The sequence below is a fragment of the Zerene cesonia genome, chromosome Z, assembly GCF_012273895.1.
Source record: "Zerene cesonia ecotype Mississippi chromosome Z, Zerene_cesonia_1.1, whole genome shotgun sequence".
NCBI classification, from domain to species: Eukaryota; Metazoa; Arthropoda; class Insecta; order Lepidoptera; family Pieridae; genus Zerene; species Zerene cesonia.
In genome coordinates, this window is record NC_052122.1 from 1,391,288 (window position 1) to 1,405,460 (window position 14,173).

The following is a 14,173-nucleotide window of genomic DNA, read 5'->3' on the forward strand; positions in this document are numbered from 1 at the left end:
GGGGATGACATAAGAAAATTAAAACGGATTATAAAGTATCGTAACAAGCAAATTATTGAAATTTATATATAATTAAGATTTGTCTGGGATGACATAATTAATTAAATCTGCAATGTATTGCTTTCTTTTATAGACTATACCGTATAGAAAAACGTATATTATGTAGATATTTTAAGAGAACATAAGTTATAGTCAATATTACAATAATACGAAAATATGCTCCGAAATGCTCACTTTAAATTCCAGACAGAAAAATTGATATCAACAATTTTATCGAATGCCTGTCTCAATCGAAGAGCTATACGATCCACGCACAATGAAGTAAAACGTTATTTGTTTCTAGGTATTCACGGGGGCGGCGACATGCTTCTACGCTTTTATTGGATTTGACATCATCGCCACAACAGGCGAGGAGGCGACTAATCCGAAGCGATCCATCCCTCTGGCCATTGTATCTAGTCTTGGCATCATTCTTCTGGCGTACGTGAGCTGCTCTCTAATGCTCACGCTTATCGGTAAGCTATAGAAAATCACCTATTAGGCACCATATAGTGAAATGAATTAGTAAGCTATTTTTATCGTACGTAAATATTGATCCGAGATACAAGGCGCCATTTTAACGATCTTCAATTTTTTAATCTTATAATATCTACTTTTAATTTAAAGACTATCAAACTTTTAATTTGTTTATAATTACAGATACTAATGGGATATATCTTTCATGCAATTAATGAAACGATATTTGATTATCCTTAATTATCTTAATTTTGCATAGATTCAAACCTGACACGTATTAGTGATCTCTATCGTTTTTTATTTTTGAATTGAAAAACCAGCTGATGGGTCGTCTGATGGTAAGCGCTACATTTGCAGAGGCGTAAGGATATTTACACAATTTACACAAGCCTTACGTCTCTGCAAATGCTGAACTACCGACTTATATAAATGTGGGATGAAAAATAAATAGAGGGAAATATAGAAAAGGACTGGGACTGGGAGTAAGGAAACGAGTCCACGACTTCCCCACTCACAAAAGAAATACAGACCTCGTACCTGGTCACCTTCACCCATATCTCTTATCTCGGACATTCCAAGCAATTACTTCATTTAATTTAAATTACGTTTAATGTCTAAGTATATTTGATTGAAAACTGGCTGAATCGCATCCACATAATTTTGTATGAGAAGAAAGTAACAAACAGTCAATCTTTACTTTCTAGTCTTTAAATTGAAATACTTTCTTTAGAAGTAGATAGTGCTTCCGCTATCAATCCAGTCCTACAACGAACTTTACGAGTAAAGTTAAAGAAGTATAGAATTAACTAAGCTCTGTCTGTGTGAAATTAACGTTCTTTTTATCATTAAATTTCCACCTTTTTTGTTACAAATAAACAAGGTAGGTAGGTATTATCACATAAAATATTATATATTAATAGCTCATACGCTCACCATTTCAAAGAACGTCTTTAATAATTACGTTTTATCGAACGCTACTTGGATAATACAAAGCTAAAAATACGTATTGATGTAAATACTAATTGATTTAATATAACAACTATTTTACCTAATATAACCAATGTTAAGTCTCACTATGCATTATGATGTTTAAAAATTTTAATATAAATTATCTAAACTAGACCAATAGAAGTTTATAGAAGTGCGTCCCATAAACGGGTATAGGGCATATGCGACTTAAATTCGTTTTACTAGTCGATTTTCTATTAGTAGGTGACCAGATCATAGAAGTTTATAATGCTCATGCATTTATATCTCAAATTTTCAAGTACAACATTGAAATGAAACATATCTTTTTCTGGAAAATAAAAATCATATTCTTATATCCAATATACAATGAATAACACTCGCAGCGATCGCTATCACCTTAAAGTACTTTTACGTGTTCACATTCAATATTTTCTGCAAACGTTTGTTTTATCCAAACATATGGATTAAATAAATATACAAATTGGACAAACGGTTTCCTGCATTTGTGAAGAGTGCTTTTCCTTCCCCTTTGTGTGGTAAGTGAGACCGATTGAATAGAATTTTTTATTAATAGAATTAAATGCAACTCCGTCTAATGAAATGGAAGCAAGTGTTACTTCAATTTATTTCAAATTAGCAAACGAATCGTTTATAAGACACAGGAAAGGACCATTTATACATTAAAGAAATAATTAAATTTCTCTTCTTAAATAATATGTAATTATTAAAAAACATTATTATACATTTTCTTTTCTATTAGCTACACATAAACATACATACACACTACAACATAATCCTAGCATATAGGAACTTTGACATAAGAATTTCTGGGAGGGATATGTAACAGTTTGTTTTTTTTAATTTACTCATTTTATGATAATTTTATCAAATTTCAATTAGCACAACTGAAACATAGAATTTCGTTTTACGCAGTGCCATATGATCAAGTATCAACAGAGTCAGCTCTCGTGGATATGTTTGGATTTGTTGGAGCGCCCACTTGCAAGTACATCGTCGCATTGGGTGCGCTAGCCGGCCTGACTGTCTCCATGTTTGGGTCGATGTTCCCGCTCCCCCGAGTGGTATACGCAATGGCCCAAGATGGACTCATCTTTAGGTAAGTGGATGCAATATGTATTATTATTTGAAGAAACGCTGCAATTAATTCATGTATGTCTGATTCTTAAGCTCTTATTATTTATTCTAATTATTTTATTTAGTCAACACAAATATTAACAGGTAAGTGCAACTTACAAAACAAACTAAAAAACTGTTTAACACTTTATCCAAATAATTAAATGGAAGTTTTAATCTAGACAACATGTTTTACCAACATCGAGACTCAAGAGGCGGAAAGTGCGAGACATCTATCTCCGAAATATAATAGCATTAAGATTCAACGCTATCGTGGATCTTAATTAAAGCATAATATCCTTAACATCCGTGCTAAACTATACAAGTTAACGCTGTTATTGAAACACTTCAGACAAGGGTGTTGTTGCCCTGTGCAGACACGACAGTCAAAGTCTAAAATTTCTCAATTTTTCTCCTATTCGCTGATAAAAAATTTTGAATTGCATTTATCCTACATGTCTTCACAAACGTTCATTACTACATTTATTGATGTTCTTATTGGACATTCCACGACTCTAGACTTCCACAGTAGAAAACGACGAGGAATTCACTAACTTTAAAAAGTAATATGAACTGAAATTACAAAAGTTTAGCAATAGGATTGTGACAGTATCTTCTGTAAACGTGCTCGATTTTGTTTTATATTACATACGTTATACAGTACGACTTCTTTGTAGTACAGGAAAAAAAAACAAAAAATTCTGAATTTCAATAAGGTGAACGACCTCGTCCGTTAGACCTCTTTTCCTTGATTCATATTAAAAAACACCCTTTATAACTTTTTTAAATTGCGGCTTTCAAGTCTCTTTCTAATAATTCTATGCAGCACCTTATAAAATTATTTTTTCATCGATTTTTAAAACAGAAACGATAAAACCTACATAGGTTCTATGTTGAAAATATTGTTACTTATATTCCAAATTTGGATTCCGCCCTGTTTTTGTTACGTGAGCAGTTTCTACTCAATTTAAAAATTGAAATTAAATTAAAGTTTTATTCATTATATAATTACGACTACCCACCTCCACGTGTTGAACCGAATTTTCATCATCATGAAAATGTTGAATCGAATTTATTTTAGCCGTAATTATATTTTTCATTAAACAACGAAATCAAAATCGTTTCGTATGTTTTCGCACTAATTTTCTTATTTGTTTATGTTTTAACCTTTGATACGTGTCCGAGCCTAATGGAATGGAAAACCGGTTAGCAAATATTATTGCTAGTTATTTGCGCAGTTTACGTTGATTGGAATCACTGATATTTTAATTGTAAGCATCGTAATGGATGAGATTATTTCGTTGCATATTAAGGGAATAAAGAAACGAAAGTTCAAGTATAACAAAACTTGAGTTTTAAAATATTTTTAACTTAAAGATTTAAATAAATCTAAATATAGAACTGATCATTATTGAAAGGGACAAAGTTTTCACGAATGGGTACAGCTTGAGGTGCGTGTCATAGCGAATGGTAGGCTTTAGTCTGCGAATGCTGTCAAAGCATTTGCAGAGGCCTTAGCTCTGTAAATGTTCATGGTTGGCGGTGATCGCTTACTTTCAGACAAATAACCATTTCAGTTGCCTGCTACTATACTACTGCTACTGCTACATATAAAAACATTCCTCGTAAAATTAATCAGAAATGAGATAAACTATTAAAAACTGCCTAAAATATCCCTGTCTCCAATATGCCAGCGCGAGTGCAAAAGGTACAAGGTGGAACTTCGAAAAAAAAATCAACTTTAAAGTCTATGAAATTATTTTATTTGGAAAGTTTTCAGATTAATCCATTTACAGCACCAAATGAGTGAACTTATATAATATAACGAATTATATTTTACAAAATAGCAGAACATAATCGCCTAAATCACTCTTTATTTCAAAAGAATGTTCTGGAAATACAGAACCATTTTACATAATTACAGTTGATCGTATTTGTATCAAAAATGCATATGATAAATACGTTTTTGATATTTGCCAATCCTTAAAATCTCACGGAAACCTGTTCATATATGCGTTGAGCATTAGAACTTGTTCACAGTGACTTCAAAAAAGAAAATTAGATTATAAAATTATCGTTTAATTCAATAAATATAAAAAATGGTGATGAAGTAATAATAAAGTATATAGGAATAAATTTGCAGTTCAGCTTTAAAATCTAATCTTTTTTTCCATATTTCGTTTAATCACTGCCCTATATTAGTGAATGACAGGTACGTGGTAATTGGTTATGTTTGTGATCAGTGGGGTCTCCACTCCATTGATGCCTCGAGGCCTGCATACCCCTTATCCATAAACAAGCCCAACCCAAACATTAAAAAGCCCTGCAATTCTAAACCCTGTATTTGGTTTCTCCTTTAGCATTACTAATTTATGGCATTTAACAAAAACAAATGAATGAGTAGCCAAAACTAAAATATAACTAAGTTATTGGCTTACTAGATGCTTAGTTATCATTTTAAAATACACAATACATGATACATCGAAGGTTTATTTCTCTAAATATCAAATAATTAATTATGGTTTAGTACAAGTAGTTTACTAAACAACTTATGTTATTGCTATTTATATATAAAAATATGTTCAATAAGATAAATACGTCTAATAAATTTGAATAGACACTGATGCGAAGTGAAATAATTATTTCATTGTTCCTAATAAGGGAATGGTAGGTAATTGTAATTTAGCTTGAATACTCGTAAAAACTTAAAATACAATGTTTTTACGAACAAAAGATATCACAACAGTTTCCTTTAGACATATTTTTATTAAATTTATACTTGACATTTCTTATATGAATGTAGCTTTAGAATAAAATGAGTGTTGAATGCTTGAATTGGCTTGAATTTCATTTTATAAGGGTGCAATCGATTAGGTTAAAGCAGTTTGCTTCAATAAGCAAACAGTAAAGACAGTCTTGTAGGTGTAAGTATTACTATTTTCATTAGTATTTCACCTACAAATGTTATAATAATAATATGCACACATCAATTATTTTCTAAAAATGCCTCATTGAGGACGTGTAAAGGCATTCGCAAATGTGTATGATCGTTCTTCATTTATATCTAGTACCGCTAATTATATAATATTATGAAAATAAATAGTATCAATCCGTTAAAAACTAATTATACAATAGAGCTGCAACCAGCTAGTTAATTATAATACGTTTTAATTTTATTATTGTATTAATTTATTGTGGTTTCCATATAATAACAAAATATAAGACATATTTCTATTGCGTGAAGTATGAAAGATCTTCCAACATAAAAATATAATTGGATATTTACGAGAAAATACGGCAACATCATTATACTAACGATAGCCATTTTATATTTTGAATTCTTTAAGTTCCCGAAAGTGGAAGTGGAGCATACTTCGTCACGATTTGTTTGTATGGAAACGATACCCGGCGTTAAAGAAATAAAAAGAGAAAATTGAAATTGAATTAAGAAAGTTAGAAATACATAATAGATCTTAAGTCGACTACGTATTTCAGAAGCGAATAGGTAGAAGATTAAGACAAGATCTTATTACATTAGGTAAAGGGTATAAGTTAAAAATAAACGATTGAGATAAATAAAAAGAAGTAAGTTCAAAGAGAAACGTTGCGTGGTTATAAAGAAGCTTATTTATTTAGAATTAGTTACATTGTTTTGTTTGACGAATTTTTTGCAATCTTTACTTAACTTTAATTATAAAACCTATTCTCAAAATTTTAATCATCATGATATTAGTCAATATTTATAAGTTGCCATTAATAATATGTACCTAGTTGTACTTTTATTTCTGTTTTAGAATATCCATATACCATCAAATAGTACATTACATAGGTCCTATTTTTTTTTTTGTATTGACCACTAAAATTATATTGCAATCTTTATTAATGAGAGATTATTTACCGGTTTCAAGATAAATGTATCTCTATTATCAGGCAATTGGCTGTTATTTCGGAAACATCTGGCACTCCAGCGTTTGCTACGGTGTGCGGAGGAAGCGTAGCCTCTGTGGTTGCTCTCATGATTCAACTAGAGGTCCTTGTTGAGATGATGAGTATTGGTAAGCAATATTTTCTTTTATTACTAGCTGTTCGTCCCGGCTTCGCCCGTGGTTCATATACAGCCTTTGTCAGTCATGAAGTCGTGAAGATACAGATTTCTAAAGATGAAAGAATTTTTGAAACCGGTCCAGTAGTTTATGTGTGAAACATTACAAACATAGTTAAATATAAAGGTTTCCTCTTTATAACATATATGCTCTGGATTATTTTGATGCTGTTTTTGTTATCATAATAAATTAATTCCTTATCTATCATCATCGAGAAAGCAAATTCGTGTACTATATAAGTATCAAGTAGTATAAGACAAAGCTTTATACAACAGCATCGTAATTATTTTATAAATATTATATTTTAAATAATTCTTTTTTTTTGTAAATAATCTGTTAGTTTTATATGTAATACGATACATAAACTAAATCTTAATTAAATGCCTCTGTCTTCATATATTGTTCACACTCGAATACACATACATATACAAAGTAAAACACTTTTTATCGACACTAATTCCCGTACCTTTATTATTAGTGTCCGCTGTAAAAGTTTATAATATTGACTTTTAACTAAAGATTTACTGCTTTTAAAGGTTTTGATATAGCTTGCGATTGTAAATGAGGTTTTCTTTTCTGGTTAAAATAGATTTTTAAAACATAAATAACTGAAACACGTCCTTTCACATTCGTGGCGCGACGGGAGGGAGGCAATAGAGGAAAAGTGATGAATAGAATTCGATAAATAATATACCAAAACGTATTTCTAAATGTATATGATAAATTTTTTTTGAAAATATATCACATTAGTTGCTCAAAAAAGGCTGATAAAAAAAATACTTGAATATGTAGTAATAATTATATTCAATTCAAATGTTACGTTTTTATCTTGATTATTCTTTGAGGACGTTATTTCATCTGTAGCATAATGTGTGTGGTAAGTAGATTAAAAAAAAGAAACGGTTTCAACTTCTTTATTTTTATTTTACGGTAAAAGTTTTATGAATCAAGTTAGAGACAATTTAATTTGCTACAAATAGTGTCTTGTCAAATTTTCAGTAGGATTAGTTAGTTTAGGAGATAAAGTATTAAAACTTTTCCAAGATGGCAATCGCGGGAATAGTGTGGCGCCCCGACAAACTTTTAGAGTAAAACACAACTCATTTATAATTTATACCTTGATAAAACAGTAATGTCAAATCGATATTTTATATAGGCTTTAGAGGAGAAGTTGATAGCATCTAAATAACGCACTAGACAAAATTTGTTAACAAATTCGATAAGTGGAAAATACACGAAATGTATACAAATACTCAAGTACCTCATTATGTGAGGATTGTTTATGATACAACTATATTTAGATTATATTCCAAACAACAAACAAGAGAACAGTTTCATTTTAATTCGTAACCGCTTTCGAGAGCTATTTAACCGTACCAAATCATTATAATATATCAAATTTTACTAGCAATTGATGCTTAAAAGCTATTTCCAGACCATAATCCATTGATACACGATTGTTAACTACGGCTTATGTATACAATTAAATGATTTTACTATTATTCCATAAGTACTTTTTAATTATTGCTTTCGCATGTAATGATACTTGTTGCGGCATAGTACAATGTACTATAAATATTAATATCAGACTTCAAATTATTTGATAAATAGTTAATGTAAATTAAATGAATTCCGAATAATACGAAATAATATTTTTGTGTTATTTTTATTTTTCTTTTATAAACATTCATTAATAATGTAACTTTAAAAATTATTGATTTATAAACTCAGTTTATTGTACAATATACTCTAAGTAAAACGTCTTTAAACAAACATAGATTTAGAAACTGTGAAAGAATGTTAGTTAAAAAACTATATACGATAGATAAACAAAAAACTCTATTCGTAATACTTCTTATTCTTCGTATACTTACTTGCACCTCTCAAAATTATAAGACTTTAAAATTATTTGTATTCAAAACATCTTAAAAACAGTTCTATTAGTTGTAATCTTTCACCAGTCGTTTACAAATAATTTTCGTTTACAAATTATTATCGATGAATAAAAAGATATCAGATATCATAATTTAAACACTCTCACAGGTACTCTTCTGGCTTACACTCTGGTGTCAACTTGTGTTCTGATCCTGCGTTACCAGCCGCATTCAACTAATCTCATTGAACTTCTGCCGCAAAGTCTACGAACGCCGGTGGACCCTGAGGGAACAGCGTCGGGACAACAAGAAACAACCTTCGTTGTAAATAAACCTTAATTACACATAATTAACTCACTAAACGCAAAAAATAAAGTTTTATTGCTATATATGTGTACAAATATTACGGAGCAAACACAAATTAAAACTCAAACATTTATTTATTCAATTACACTTCTTATAGAATCGCTTTTGTGTAGCGATCACATTTTTTTATCAGTTTCAAGCTCATATTAATGTTTGAATAATCTTACCACGACATATACGTAACGAAATACGGAGCTCGCAAAAACCATTGCTTTCAAAGCTTAACCTTGAGTTAGTCGTTCATTTCACTACTTTCGTTCTACCTCATTCAAACCTCAACTGCATTGCGAGATTAGCTTTAGCTTTAATTAGAAAATGCGAAGTACCTAGGTAGGGTATTAAAATTCACCACAAGTTCAACTGAATTATTGAAACATAGATAAAAACTTGAAGGCATTTCATTTCTAGCCCGTCCGCCGCGTTTGGCCTTTGGTCATTGGTGCATATATTATGTATAGCTTATAGCACTCAAGCATCACGTACATATTTCATACGTATTCAGTAGTACCTGCAATTAGCGTGTATATGCAAACACAAATTCTTATATTCTTCCATTGGCATAGGTAACTTATATTTTAATTGAGTAAATCAATTTTTAGAGTTAATTCAATGCGGTAACCTCGGAATATCGCGAATATCGAAAAAGCGTTTAAACACGCTTTTATTGGCTTCCCTTGTATGTTATATGTAGTCGTACATATAACATAAGATTTGATTTGAACCGTTTTGAATAGACCGATTTAATTGAAACTATGAACATTTATCAAGGGTCATCAGTGACAATACAATGATTTCATGGGTTTACCCTACTATGATGATTACGATCGCTTCGATATTACTTACGTAAGTAGATATACTCCGTATAAGAGCAAGTGAGACAATCTATTGATTCTATTAATAAAGCGTGCTTTCTGATTTTTCTTTTTTATAGGCTTTAATGTAAAAATTAAGAGCCCATGCACTGGGAAAGTTTACAAGAATACTCTATTAGTCGAGCATCTTTCGCGTCGGGAAACGTTAGATACCTACTAAGTGGTCGATGTAATTCAAAGATGCTTAGATTGTCCAATTTATCTCGATTTAACTAGCCAATTATTTGATAAACAGTAGATCATACTTTACGTAGTCAATTATAAATATAATTAAAATTTGATAATACCAGCCTTTAGATTTTATTAGGCCGTATTCTGAAATGGCTGAATAGAAATAATATTTATAATACCCAGATGATATATCTATGAAACGGCTTATTAGTTAGAAAATAATGTTTTAAGACATTAAATAAATTAAATACAAAATATATTACCTTATATTGAAGGAAACCTGAAAAATAACATAATAGTAAACACAAGCTATATATATATAGAAAATATTGTTCATTTTATAACGTCAATGATCATTGGATACACTTCGTCTTACGCTAAAGCTATATATTATAACATATTGTTTATAGAATGTTATTAAAATACATTAATAATTATTTTATAACAATCCAGCTAATCAAAATTATGTAAATGACAAGAAACATATTACATTACATGTGATTATTAACAAGCACTAACCATAAAATATTTATAAACATAAGTATATCACTTTTTTGTATTTTAAGTTAAGACAATGTGTAGCTTCCTTGCTTGATTATAAGACGAATTATCAAATTGTAAGTCGATGTCTGCTCGAGTATCGATATAATTATCAGCGTCACTCCTAAATATAGCATTATTCTTGTGATATTACGTAACGATATTATTTGTATATGAATGTCTAATATTTTAATAAAGCAATTGTTTGTCATTCCAATTATCGAATATATTCTCGAACAAATCTTGAACTTGAATGAATGGAGATTTAACAAAAGCGAAGTATAGAATAGACAGCCTCCGACCAACATTTGCAAATCGGTCTATCTGAATAATTCAAAGCAAACAATATGCCAAACGCAGGGACAACGAGCGAGGGGCCTGTTGGCTGCCTCCACTCTGGACTCTCTTGTAAATTGTCTTCACGCTCATAAAATACACTTACCTAAACCACCGTGAACCTTTAGGAGCTTATAATGTCGTGTTATTTAATAAGCTTTGTTCTGATTACAATCACGTTTTGTACAGAATCCCAATTACACATTCAAGTTTTAGCTTTACTATAAGTATGCTATTATTTATGAATGTAAAAATAGATGTAGGAATTTATCATTAATTAATGGACATATCACAAGCTTCCATTATACATACATGTAATACTGGTTTCAACAAAATTATCATTTTTATTTTATCTGATTATTAGGAGAAATTTATGATTAATCATATCGGACAAAAGTATTACTTCTTAGACAACACTTTCCAAAAGATAATAGGAACCTACTCATAATTACCCCAAGCACAGAATATTTAATAGTCGCAAGCACGTTTGTCTGCCACAAACTGTCTTTTCAATTAAATAACAATGAAGCAATGAAAAATTTCTATATTATAATAAAAAATTCCTAGACCTACTCAAATAATAATATTTCGGGTACATTTTACTGCTTTCCTATTTCGAATTCAACTAGGCTGTACTTAAACGGAAATAGAAAACTTCGCTATTATATCCGTATATAATGCATTATATTAATTTCCAGGCTACCACCCAGACCCACATCATGCCACCAACCCAACGCGTAATGGTACGCCGCGTAACGCGCAGGTAAATTTCTTTGCACTGCGAAATCTTAAAGTAGCGCACCGCGAAAGGCCGGCCGACTATTTATACCGTGCTTTTGTACTCATTTCCTTTTTTCCCCTAAGCGATTTAGTGTGTCCACAGCTCACCGGATTCTGATGATACTCTGCCCGGAGACGAGAGCGAGGAATACGGCCGCGATGACACTTTTCTTGTGAATTCCAACTCGGAGAATAAGTTCTATGGTAAGCTTAAGTATAGTAACCTCCTGCTCTCAACTTTTTGACATTCATCGACTTGTATTATATTATTTAAATATTGTTTCAGTTATTTGCTATAATACTAAATATTTTAAACGTATATTATAATTATCGTATAAATGTAGTATTATAATATATAATAGTATAAACGTATATTATAGTATTACATTTGCAGAGGTGCAAATCCTTTAATTACCGTGGATAATTTTTTTAGAATAAATTCTGTATAATTTTTTAGATAGTCATTTGCACGCTTATAAGAAAAAATATTGATTACATCACGGAGAAAGAAAAACGAAGACATCACTGATCTGATTAAAAAAACTATTATTTTTATGTTTAAGTAACAATTAAATCGGATACGATAGTGGTACGTTACATATGAATTTTATGTGACAGAAGCGAAAGAGAACGTTAATCTTGTATATATATGTATATTTTCATAAGTTGGAACGTACTAGATTAATATAATTTTGCATTGCAAACATTTTTTATATAACATATTTTATTATACATTCCGTTATTGCGTGTTTCAAAATGCCAATTCCCATAAGGAGCAGTTCCTGGGGGATGTACGGGCGCATCCCGATGCCAACGGTTCTTCGACGCAGTGTACCGTCAACTGTTCGCGATGTCCTACCTGTGCCCTGGCCTGCTGCCGTGGGTGGACTGCGGTCCAGCCACAGAACAGAGTGGTACGTTTTACTGTTGTTTAAATCATTCTTCCAACTAGTATTTCATTAAGAAGTACCTTCTAAGTTTCCATTTTATAATTTTAAATTATTACAATAAACTCATGTGTAAAATATTGACAAAACTTTAAGTATGAACTTTGGAACTCAATAAAGTTATGAGTTGTAATATTGGAATAAGATGATATTAAAGTTTGCGAAATACTAAATTGTTTCGCACTGAATATTGGAAAAAAACACGCGTATTAAAAAAAGGTGACATTAATTTAACGGTAATTTAAATAAATTTATATTCTATAAAATTTCATATATTTTATAGAATGTTTGTTACACAAATCTAAAACGAGGTTTATTCTCCTACACAATATGTAATGTCAATTTAAATTTTATACATTATCAATGTATGCTTCCGTATGGTTTCAGCCGTCGGTATTAGTTTCTCACACAACGCAAAGATACATTATTATTAACGTTCCGTGAAGTGGTATGATAAATTTATGTCCCATATAAATTAAAACACGTAGTTATTCTGCGCCATTTTGTTCCGTGGCAAAGTAATAACTTATCCTTTGTAATGGATACGTGGGACAATAATTCTATAAAACGTAATCATTTCAAGTGTGGTACAGCTATATCAAGTCGTTTCACAAAATTACTAAAACGCAGTATTATTATTTTATGAGGTTGGGTTTATGTTAGGTCATGAAAAAAAAGGGGCTCAATCAATTCAATTATATTACCCAAATGGGTCTTTTAAGAACCACTGAGCGTTTATTTTTATATCAAATTAGACGCTTATTTAAATTTACATTAAATGGTGAACTCAACTTAAACTCCAAGCACTTCCACTCCCGTCCTTGGGGTGGGGTCTGTTAGGCAACTTTTTTGAGTTGTACAAAGAAAAATGAGCCAATCAATCTATTTTACCATACATTGACATTTATTCCCTGAAATTAATTAAATAAAATGCCCGGTTTCATTCACTCACTCCAGTCAGATTCGAATAATTTAATAATTTCAATTACGTAGTCAGGAAAACAATATGTAAACGTACAATTCAGTGCGACAATATCTATTAAGCAGTTAATTAACACTTGTATAACAAAGTGGAGTATAAATGTGGAGCTTGTGAGGTCATACGGGCACATATAATAAAGTAACTTCAAGCTACGCTCAATTATTATTCAGTACCGTTTTACTTAAAGGAATAGGGGAAAAGGATTAGAATTAAGAGAAAAATCATGGTGAGTTATTGAAATTTTCGTCACTATGTCGTTTTCTACAAAAACGCTATGTCCTCAGTATAAGAAGTACAAACCCTCTTTTTTTCTAATATTATTGATGTACCTAAAGTCTTCCCGGACTCACAATAGATACCTTATATTTGTTGTTATTTGATACTTATAAATAGGGACGTCGGGGACTATTTTGTGATCATAGAAAAGAGTTACATAAACTTTTATACCCTTAACTGATATAAGTAATGAATCTATTAGACTTTGTTATGCCACAACGTCAGTGATTCATATGTATACTTAGTCTGGCCATAAATACTGTTACACTTAATTATAAAAAAATATTACATTTGAATTTCGAATCTG

The 14,173-nt window shown here is 30.7% G+C and overlaps 1 protein-coding gene across 1 annotated transcript in view; it reads left to right on the forward strand.

Moving 5' to 3' along the window:
- LOC119835694 (probable cationic amino acid transporter) overlaps positions 1-14,173 on the forward strand; it is a 95,116-nt gene that overhangs the window by 75,953 nt on the left and 4,990 nt on the right. Inside the window, exons 9-15 of the mRNA XM_038360670.1 lie at positions 344-515; positions 2,419-2,602; positions 6,550-6,674; positions 8,766-8,920; positions 11,580-11,644; positions 11,765-11,865; positions 12,435-12,575. Coding sequence (XP_038216598.1) covers positions 344-515; positions 2,419-2,602; positions 6,550-6,674; positions 8,766-8,920; positions 11,580-11,644; positions 11,765-11,865; positions 12,435-12,575 — 943 coding nt within the window. The remainder of the gene's footprint in view (positions 1-343; positions 516-2,418; positions 2,603-6,549; positions 6,675-8,765; positions 8,921-11,579; positions 11,645-11,764; positions 11,866-12,434; positions 12,576-14,173) is intronic.